Below are 11,637 nucleotides of genomic sequence, written 5' to 3' on the forward strand. Positions count from 1 at the left end.
GGGTTCAATTGATTTTCCTGCCTCAGCCTTCTGAGTAGCTGGAATTATAGGCTCCTGCCACTATCCCTGGCTAATTTTTTGTATTTTTGGTAAAGATGGGGTTTTGCCATGCTGGCCAGGCTGGTCTTGAACTCCTGACCTCAGGTAATCCACCTGCCTCAGCCTCCCAAAGTGCTGGGATTACAGGTGTGAGCCACTGTGCCCAGCCTTTTCTCTACCTTTTTATTCGGTTTAAGCCCTCAGCAGATTGAATGATGCCAGTTCACACTGGTGAAGGCAAATCTTCGCTCGGTCCACTGCTTCAAACACTCATCTCTCCTAGCAGCACCCTCACAGACATGCCCAGCCTCTTACCAGCTATCTGGGCAGCCGTTAGCCCAGTCATGCCGGCACATAACCTTCACCACCACGGTGGAGGTGCTGCAGTGAGGGTGGGCAGCCAGGTCTCGAGATCTGAGCTGGTGGCATCCATAGGCCTCACAACTGCAGGTGGACAGGTTCCAGGAGAAGGGCAAGACCCGGAGCACTTGGTGACTCAGAAGACATGTGGCTGTTTGTTTGCAGAGCATGAATAGCAATTGCCTTTCCTGCCTCTACCGTCTGGCTCTGGTGACTCCATTTCCTTTTATTCTTTTTCAGTTCAGTGCTTCCATTCAGAAGATAGTTTGAGAGGTCTTAAGATATGAAATAAAAGGAGAAAGTTGGTGGGAACATGTCAATATTCTCCTCTTGATGTTTGTAAAATTAGGGTATATGGAGTCTATTCAAAATGTTAAATTATTGATGTCTTAAGAATTGAATTCCTGTTAGCAACTCTCAGTAGGTAATGTTTAGATCAGTATCTATCAGTAGGTACCATTTTAATCATTTAGTATCTATTACCCACTGTAAATTGTGTTCTATAATGGCAATCATTGCAAACACCTATCCATGAGATGGATTTTATCATAATTTCTGTTTTCAAGATAGGAGAAATGTAAAGGATTGAGAGACTTACCAGAGATCACAGAGCTAGTGAGTAGCTGAGCCAGCATTTGAACTCATAACTTCCTGACATCAGAGTTGAGCACTTAAGCTCCCATATTCTGCTGACAGCCTAATTATTGCCACTTTCCCATTGAAATGATTACATAAAACTTTCTCTTCTTTTCTTCCAAAATGAGTGTCTGAAGTGAGTGTTTGAACGTGGCATGGTTTGTTCAGGAGATTGGAACTCACTGAGGTGCTGAAGGAGACCAGCAGCTCTCAGGAGTGCAAACCTGCACTATTTCTTCAATTCTGAGGCTTGTGAATGCCGATTCCCGTTCTCCGGCTGTGCTTTTTTCTGTGTTATGTTGTCAAGGTTTTGTAGTGGTTAAGATGCCTACATATGAACCAGCATAATATATTTGCAAGTAACATAAAGCTCAGGTTTTACTTGGTTTTTCTTGCATATGACATTAGATCTGTTAAGCCTCCTGCAAATTCCATGCCATTTAACCAGTATTTTGTTCTGGCAATCATTGTGAAACTTTAGTGCTACAACCATCTCTCTTTATTATTTTAAGCCCTGTGTGGAGGCTACATCCATGGAAAGAGTGGAACAGTCCTTTCTCCTGGGTTTCCAGATTTTTATCCAAACTCTCTAAACTGCACGTGGACCATTGAAGTGTCTCACGGAAAAGGTAAGAACCTATCATAGGTCTCAAACATACCAACAAGTAAATGAGACAGAAACGTGGGAACAAAACCGAAAACATATTACAGTGTAAACAAGTGAGATAACTACTTTTCTCACGTATAGTTCATAACTTTGACTTATTATTTAATAAGATTTTGGAAGAAAAAATAGTCTTTCAACTGTATAATAAAAACAGATTCCTTGTTTTGCTCTCTGTTTATCAGATAACCTGAATATATGCATGTGAATAAAAGCTTGAAATCTAGGTACCGTGGTAAGGAATGAAGGCATCTATTCAATAAAATGTGACAATTAAATAAAAGGAAATAAGTGATTGTCTAACTTCTAATTTCCATAATAAATCTGGGACGGTTTTTGTACTTTCCTTGTATTTTATGTTTACCCCGTATCATCACACATAATGAATAATTTATCTTCACATAATCCAGAGATGCCTCATGGAATAGATATTTCTATCCTCAATTATACATAAGCGTAGTGAAGACCAGGATATTTTGCACTTTGTGTAGGAAATGTAGATTATAATCACTAGGTTTAGGATCGTAGCCTGACTCTTTTTCCTGTGACTGAACTTGTCATTTTTAAGAGTCTATTTGGGGCCAGGTGAAGTGGCTCATGCTTGTAATCCCAGCATTTTGGGAGGCCAGGACAGGCATATCACCTGAGGTCAGGAGTTCCAGACCAGACTAGCCAATATGGTGAAACCCGTCTCTACTAAAAATACAAAAAAAATTAGCCAGGCATCGTGTACATCCCTGTAATCCCAGCTACTCTAGAGGCTGAGTCAGGAGAATGGCTTGAACACAGGAGGCGGAAGTTGCAGTGAGCTGAGATTGCGCCACTGCACTCCAGCCTGGGAGATAGAGCGAGACTCTATTTTAAAAAATAAAATACAAAAGAGTCTGTTTGAAATTTCAATCACATAAGTGTTATGTAGACTTTGTCTTTTCACATAGATTTGAACCCTAGTTAATATTAAATGGCTACATTTTATTATGTATACTGTGTGACACTATGTATGCTACCATGAATGACAGGAAAGAAGAAGTTGCTCTGAAGGAAACTGAGCATAAAGGAGGCACAGATTATGAGTGACCAAAGTTTTATAATCATAAAAATACACATTTTTATTAGAAGGTATCTATTCACAGTTAATTTTATTGATTTCACTATAGGAATCCAGAAATAAGACTTTGTAGTTGTGGTTACTATGAGGTCATATGCTTTAGGGGCATCTGAAACTACATTTTTAAGGAAGTTTTTCCTCATTTATACTGACCTCCAACTAAGATTTTTCTAAAGGACACTTGTTTAGTGTAAATTGAAAAATCGTCTGGTCCTTTGTCCCTCAGGGACAAATACTGTCCCTAAGAGCCTACTGACAATTTTTGAATGAAGCCCATTGTAAACATTCTCACCTGTTTTTCTTAAATATCCATATCTATGCCAATATCTACATCTATACCTGTATCTATATATCGCTACATCTATAATCTCCTTATCTACCTCAGTATTCGTATCCACATCATATCTTCCTATTTACGTCATATCTGTACTTATATGCACTTAAGTATTTATTTTTGTTGTTTATCCCCTCTGCTTTTTTTCAATTCTAAAGCCATCCTCTTTCCACCCATTTTCCTCTTGAACTTCAAAGCTAGACTTACATATTAAGAAAACATTTTAATATTTTGATTAAGGCTTGGTGTGTCTAAGTCCAGAAAAAAATTTTCAGCAACTGTTAGCTCTCCTAACCTCTCTCTTTTTCTCTCTCTCCTCTACCTCTCTCTCAATCTCTGTCTCATCTCTCTATCATCTCTGTCTCTGTGGCTGTTACTCTCTGGAACCTGTCTTCCCCTGTCATTTCCTCTTCCTCTCCATTTCTTTCATCTCTGTCTCTGTCTCTGTGTCTCTCTGCCCCTCTCCCTCTCTGCCCTCCGTGTCTCTTTCTCTCTCTCTCTCTCCCCTTCATTTCTCAGGAGTTCAGATGATCTTTCACACCTTTCATCTTGAGAGTTCCCACGACTATTTACTGATCACAGAGGACGGAAGTTTCTCCGAGCCCGTCGCCAGGCTCACTGGGTCAGTGTTACCTCATACGATCAAGGCAGGCTTGTTTGGAAACTTCACTGCCCAGCTTCGGTTTATATCAGACTTCTCAATTTCATACGAGGGCTTCAACATCACGTTTTCAGGTATGTTGGTCTTGTTTGCTGTTTCTCTCCTGTGGCGACAATACTGCTATTTCTCTTCGTGAGAATGTGTGTGAGAGAGAGTGTGTGTGTGTGATGTGTGCATGAGTGTGTGTTTGTGCATGCGTGACTGCAGGCATGATTCCAACCAATGGGGTGCAGGAAGCTGAGCCTTCACAAAGCAGGGTACAAGTACAGTTATGTGGCATCCAGAAAATGCCACTTTGTGTTACACAATCTGTGAATTCTCATCTCTGAAAAATCTGTAAATGTCACTATCTTCTGCAAAGCCCTTCTTACTCGATTCTCTTCACCAACTCTACAAGATCTCTGAGGAAAGTTTCCTCATTGGGAGGAGTCCTCAGGGTCAGTTATCACCTGATTGCATTGGTTTCTACCCTTCATAGTTGCCAATATTTGCATTGACAACCACCTCTGGATGAAAGAAGCACGTGGACACACACAGTTGAGGATGAGCTTATAGTTTCATGTATTCATATGCAGTGACAAAAAATACTGCAAGTTAGGTAACATCATTATTTTTAATGATAATATATAGATAATATTTTCACAAGGTTTATATTACAGCAGAAATTATTTGTATGGGTTAGCTTGTTTAATTTGTATAGTTTATGACATAGATGCTCTTTTTTTTACAGATACAAAAAAAATTTACCCCCACTTAAAAGCTGACCAAACATGTGAGAGATAAACATGGTCATATAAACAAAATGTGAATGGGTCACATTTGAGTGTGAATGGGTCACACTCAGAACCTCTGCAATATCTTCATTTCCAGCACTCCCCTACCCTCTGCCAACAGAAAGGGCCCTGCTGCCAATGGATAGGAACAATCACATTAACTTGCATTTGTGCATATGATGCTTTGGACAAAGAGAGTTTTCCTTCTTTATTCCTCATAGCCCAGATCAAATGTAATTTTCATAAGATGGTCCCTGGGCACCACAGTCACCTGTAATTTATTCTACTTTTGAGATCTCAGAAATTCCTTAATAACTTTTGATGCCACTTATGAGATTATGTGTTGCAATATTTGAGTATGTATCTTATCCCCCAGACTAAGACTAAAAATCTTGGTAGAAAGTTTGCTTGCCCCACTTTTATATAAACAGCAGCTCTACTGCTGTATCTTACTCATAAGTAAGATGAGTTATTCGTAAGTAAGATGATTTTCCACTATATGGGGATTGACACCTCTAACCCTTGTATTATTCAAGGTCAACTGTACTTGAATAATAAGTGGGTTAGGGGTGTCAACCCCCGCACAGTGGAAAATCTGAGTATAACTCTTAACGCCCCCAAATCTCAACTACTAATAGGCTACTGTTGACCAAAGGCCTACAGTCAATTAACACATAAATAAACTAGTATCTACATATATTTTGTGCTTTCATGACATACCTAACATTTAACTAATTTTTAAGATCTGTCTTGATGGCACAGTTCATCTGCATGTGTTTTGAAGTTGTAGCAAATCTCCAAAAAATTGCCAATATGTTTATTGAAAACAATTCATGTTCCAATGGACTCAAGTAGTTCAAACCCACACTTTTCAAGAGCCAACTATAAGAAGAACTTCACGATTGCCTACTAACTACTGCATGATGAGTAGCATTATGTAAAATAAAATAGTGTCTTCAAGGAAAATATTTCTTGGGGATTTCAAGATGCTCTGAACTATTTTCTCCTCCCTGTAATTCTACCTAGTTGCCATTTATCTTAATCTGACTTTGTTGATTTTTCTTGGTATTTCACTGCTCACGTGAAGCTTTCAAGACTGGCTCAGACCACTTGAGTTCTTGGAAATTTGTTATAATCAGCAGTAATCATGAAACGTGCCACTTTATATATCAAAGACTTAAATCTTTCCAACACTAATTCCTAAATCCCTCTCTCTGTGCATTCTCCCCTGGTGTATCGCAATTAGTATCACTATGAGAATATCACTTCCTCCTGTTCTTACTTTCATCATGATCCAAAATGAATTTAAATAGACTTCTCCAAAAAAAGAAAATGGCAGCAACGCAAGTCTGTTGTTCACTTCTGCAGGTGTTTCTCAGGAGTCTACGCAAACTCTGTTCATTTTACTGCATCAGTTTCTTATTCCGGTGCCCTTAGCACAGGGCTGACAGTAACTCTTTTGATGACTACTGTCTTAGTCTGTTTGTGCCACTTGCCATAATAGAATACCTGATAGTAAGTAATTTATAAATAATAGAAATTCGTTTCTCAGTTCTGGAAGCTGGGAAGTCCACGATCAAGGTGCTGGCGTCTGGGGTGAGCCTTCTTGCTGTGTCATCACATGGCAGAGGATATAAGACCAAAAAGGGAGGATCACCATGTCCCCATGTGGTAGAAGACCATAAGTCCTTTTATAATGGCTTTAATCCATTAATGAGGGTGGATCCCTCGTGACATAAACATCCCCAAAAAGGGGATCAAATTTCCAGCACATGGATTTTGGGTAACACTCTCGGACCATACAAATAACCAAAAGTCAGAATTGAACTACACAGCTGACATTCTCATTATAAACTACTTATACAAGCAAGCAAGCCAACAACCACATACTCTTTCATGGATCTTTAAAGTGGTAACAGTCTGTAAACATTTAGAACAATTCATCTCAATATAACCAGTAGAAAATAATACCTAAAACCTGCAGAAGAAATCAATTCCGTCTAGACAGTTGCACACAAGCAGAAAGGTTTTTAAAAAATAAAAATAAAAAAAATAACACTTTTGATTGCAAAGCCAACTTTAAGGTAAACAAGTTCCTTAGATATGTTAGAGGAGTAATTTCAATTGGAAAGATTTTTGCCTCGAAACTGGGCTGCACACAATTGCTAGTGACACTGATACCATGGAGTTTATTTTTTAAGTATACAAATAACAAGCAACGTTATCATACAAATGAAGCATTTACCCATCCAGAGACTTTGTTGTTTATCATGAATGGCATTCAGATGCTTTTATATCTGCCTTCTTTCCTGGTAATCGAGTTTATTTCTGCCTTTCTCAGAAGGCCTTAATAAAGCAGTATTTCCTGATTTTGTTTCCTAGTCAGTATTTCTGCAGATGTTAATGGTAACATTGTAGAAAAAGAGCCCCATATTCCAGTTGGTTTAGCTAAATCTGCGCAATCCCCATTTTACATAACATTGTCTGCTACTGGTTGCTAACTGTGTGCACTGGATACTCCACACTTACTTTCCCACCCGCTTCGATGTGTCTGCTTCTTGAATGCTAACTTCTAGTGAATTAGCATCATTTCTCAGTCATTCTCTTCAAAAGGTTAAAACTTGGATAACTTTGTGACTTCACATATGTGGTTTTCTCTTCATTCAAAAGCCTTGGTGGCAGGCATCTGTAGTTCCAGCTACTCAGGAGACTGAGGCAGGAGAATGGCATGAACCTGGGAGGCGGAGCTTGCAGTGAGCTGAGATGGTGCCACTGCAGCCTGGGTGACAGAGCGAGACTTTTTTTTTTTTTTTCCTCCTAAAAAAAACCTTTTCTGCGTCTTTCGTGAGGCAAAACTCCTCCTGTCCAGGTCAGAGGGTGTCTCTGACATGCAGCCTTTCTTCTTTTCCCTACGCAGAATTTGTTTTCTTCTGTATAACATAGGAGAAAAACGTTTCCATGACAATGGTTTCACACCAAAATTATTTATTTCCCAAAATTACTTTTCTGTATTTGCCTCCTTCAGTGGTACCATGAATTTTCAAATGAGGATACTCATTTGAAATGTTTCTTCTTCTGTGGTTGAGTCATGAGGACCTGGGACAGAGGAGAGTGTACTCATTCTTTAATTGCCTAGGCAGGTCTCTTTGACAGGCTGAGACTTGATTGTGAAGCAGAGAATGGACAGTCCAGCTAATTTGGGTGGGCTATCAGCAGAAGGAGGTGCAACAGGAGGACCAGGCCACCAAATTTAGGATAAAGAAGAGGGGCACTGTGGCCAGACCAACCCCTGAAACTGAGGGGAAAGTGGAAGGATGTGAAGTTAGTTATGGAGGGCACATAACATAAGTAACTTGGATGTTAACTGTGAATGTTGCATGAAGCCATTGAATGGATTTGAAGAGCTTGACGTGATCTGACTTTTTTCAATGTTATTTGAAAGATAATGTGTGAGTCTCAACAGGAACATGTTATACAATCCCAGCAAGAGATGCCAGATGGAAGCTCAGACTACAGGAAGGATGCTAGGGTAGAGCTGATTTTATTGGTAGGAAGCGAAGGTGTGACATAAAATACAGAGTGGGGTCAAGGTTTTCAACCTGCATGAATGAGGATGCTATGCTTTGCATCAAAAACACTAAGAGTAAAGCAGGTTTGGGAAGAAAATACAGGCTTTTTCTCTTGCGGATCCTGAGGGATGTATTCAAAAGCAACTGACAAGAGTCTTCAGTTCATATAACAGGATCATATTAAAGAAAAAGAAATACTGGAAAGCCATCAGCAGAGTTAATTTCAACACATGGGGCAGCAGAAGATCTGAATCAGCCAATTGAAACGTTGGGTCCAGTGAGTTAGGAGGAGAGTGGCATCCCATAAGCTAAGAAAGGACAGCCTTTTAAGAAAGAAGAGAGCATTCAACTGTTTTAAAACCTACTTAGTAAGAGAAGGACTAAGAATTGACCATTGGTTTTTGCATCTGGAGGTCACTGTGACTTTGGTAAGATGTATTTGAATGGAAGGCTGTGAAGGAAAACCTGAATAGATGAGATGAAGAGAGGCTTGGAAGGGAAGTTGGGAAAATGGAAGATACACCCAACACTTTGAAAAGTTTGTGCTAATGATAACCAGAGAAATGATATGGTGGTTGGGTGACTGTGAAGTCCAGAGATTGGTGGTGTTAGTTTGTTTTGTTGGTTGGTTTGGTTGTTTACCTCATTCTTAAGATTGATGTATTTTTTATCTTGATGGAAATAAGAGAATTGATGAGGAAAAGAAAAAGGATAAACTCCAAGAACAAAGTGTTTGAGTAGGTGAGAAGATGGAATTCTGAGGACAATACACTTTTCTTGGGTTAGATGAAGATGAACATGTACATAGTGTAAATACACTTTGTATAATAGCGATTAAGTGACAATTAATGTAAGAGAATCCTTACAAAGCCTAATCGAGATGGTTACAACTAATACACACCTTCTAACTTCATGATATTGTTTCAGGCTTTCTGTCCTTTTAAGTATCTTTCAGAGGATATTGTATAAACTATGGAGTAAAAATATACACAAAGCAAAGAACCACAGGATCATGGTGTTTCTTTATATAAGATAATAGGTATAGCATCTAATAATATCAAATTATTCTCCTAGTTGGCAAGACTTTTCAGTTGTTTTTAAAGAAATGACAGGAAACGTATGGTTTGAGTTGAGTGTATACAGTATATCCTTAGATAGAAAAAAAATAACAGCAAGGTGTCAGATAGTAATTCTAGTACAAAATGTTGTCTCCTACTTTTCAATCTCACACTGTTTACAGATTGAAAATAAACAGAGGAAAATTCCACTATTCCTCACTGAGGTGTATTCTAGAGGTGAAATTGGCTGTGATAAGCTTTCCACAAACACAGCCCTGTGCCTTTGCTTTTATGTTATGCTTCATGCCTTAGTTATCAAAAAGCACCTTTGGGAGGGATACAGTAACCAATTTAAGCAATTAGAAATATCAGTGAAATTATTCCACACTCTCAAATTGACAGTTTTGAAGTGAATTTTCTCACTTTAATATGCTATTTGTCTGTTTGTCTTCTAGTTACATAATAATTCTACACATTTATGGGATGCATGTGATATTTTGATACATGAGTAGAATGTGTGACAAACATATCAAGATACTTAAGATACCCATCACCTCAAACATTTATTACTTCTTTGTGTTGGGAACATTTCAAATCTTGCCTTTGAGCTATTTTGAAATGTACACTTTATTATTACTCTCCATGGTCACCTTACTCTGCTATCAAGTATTAGAACATATTCCTTCTAACTGTATCCTGGTATCCATTGACCAACATCACTTTATCCTTCCCTCCATACACCCCCTCCCCAGCCTCTAGTAACTCTCATTCTGACTTGTCAATTAAAAAAAAATGCTAAATCCCATGTCATTTGTCATTAGACAGTTCATAGTACAAGACAAAAAATGCACGTAACAGTTATAAGTGTTTGGGGAAAATATATATGTAGATTTATTTTTTGTAATAGCACCTTTCTACTCTTGCTATTTAATCAGTGTGTATTTACCCAAATCCTCATGCATTTACTCTGTCTCTACATGCCTCAGAGTATGACCTGGAGCCGTGTGATGATCCTGGAGTCCCTGCCTTCAGCCGAAGAATTGGTTTTCACTTTGGTGTGGGAGACTCTCTGACGTTTTCCTGCTTCCCGGGATATCGCTTAGAAGGTGCAACCAAGCTTACCTGCCTGGGTGGGGGCCGCCGTGTGTGGAGTGCACCTCTGCCAAGGTGTGTGGGTAGGTGGTCACACGCTTTCATTTCATTCATCCATGGGGGCAGGGCATAGCCCAGGCAAGAAGCCCAGGGTGGTCGGGACGGGGTGGGGGGTTGTTGACAAGGAACGTGGGGGTGAGAGTATGGGCCTCACTCTGCAAAGCAGGGGAGAGGGGAGCTGCCTAACTGCTCTGGGCTTGAATGAGCTCATCTATAATGTAAGTCCCTTTCTGCTCTGAAATTTTATGATTGAACAAGAGAGAAACCAAAGCATGTGTCAAGCATATTTATGAAGGGAAGCAAAAAAAATATATATATATATATATATCCACATATATATGAGAGAGAGAGAGAGAGAAAAAAAAAAATCTGGAGCAAAAGAAAACAATGAAAAAGAAAGAAACCAAGCAATAATAACACAACCTCTGACAATTATATTGGTTAAAAGCAGCACGTGTCCCTTGGTATAACGATGGTGACAATTTCGTTTTTGTTGTCAGTTGTACCCTTTGATTGGATGATGGTTGCACACTCCTGCTAAGTGGGCACGATAGGCATTTGAATGCTGAATTTGCTTTTTCAGTGTGTTCTGGAGGAATCCAAGAGAGAATTCCAAAGAGTAACAGGAACTTTTATTTCGGTACCTTGAAATGAAGTCCTGGGCTCACGTGCTGGTACTGGCGTGTTGATCCGGTAGGGCGGTGTTTATTGGCAATCTGGAAACTGTGCCACTGTAAGAAGTTTAGCAAAGGAGAATCGTAACTGCTGTCGTAGCTTAAATAGGGTGTGTTGCCCACACAGCCAGAGCTCTCGTAGTTAGCTGTGCAGATAAGGTCTGGTTCCTGCCACAGCAACCCAGCCATGTTGCTCAGCATATTCTGGGCCTTACGAATTGTTCTTTAAAGTGACAGAAAACTGACTAATGTCGTTGTGAAGAAAAAAGGGAGGTGAGAGATTAACCAAGGTTCTCCTTAACACCAAGCCTTCTGAGTCCATGGAGTCCAGAATACGAACCACACTAATTTAACCAGTTAACGAACTGGAGGCAGGTGGGGGAGGTCTGAAGATAAAATGTAATAATCCATGTAAAACACAAACTTGTTCACTTAGCATGACTTGTTTAGCATAACTGGTTTTATTTTACCATGGTGTAGAATCTCTTTGATTTTTTTGGAGTTGCTTGGGAATATTATGTAACTCAAATGATAAAGCTCTCTTTTTGAATGTTGATGAGCCAGAGAGACACATAGTCAGAATTTCATTATTAAAAAAATTAAACAAAA

General features: G+C 39.3%; 1 protein-coding gene across 1 annotated transcript in view; it reads left to right on the forward strand.

Moving 5' to 3' along the window:
• The window catches only part of CSMD1 (CUB and Sushi multiple domains 1), a 666,897-nt gene that overhangs the window by 189,243 nt on the left and 466,017 nt on the right, over positions 1-11,637 (forward strand). Inside the window, exons 9-11 of the mRNA XM_011968609.1 lie at positions 1,548-1,664; positions 3,661-3,876; positions 10,189-10,377. Of these exons, the coding sequence (XP_011823999.1) occupies positions 1,548-1,664; positions 3,661-3,876; positions 10,189-10,377 (522 nt within the window). The remainder of the gene's footprint in view (positions 1-1,547; positions 1,665-3,660; positions 3,877-10,188; positions 10,378-11,637) is intronic.

The sequence above is a fragment of the Mandrillus leucophaeus genome, unplaced genomic scaffold (assembly GCF_000951045.1).
Source record: "Mandrillus leucophaeus isolate KB7577 unplaced genomic scaffold, Mleu.le_1.0 Scaffold85, whole genome shotgun sequence".
Classification (NCBI taxonomy): Eukaryota; Metazoa; Chordata; class Mammalia; order Primates; family Cercopithecidae; genus Mandrillus; species Mandrillus leucophaeus.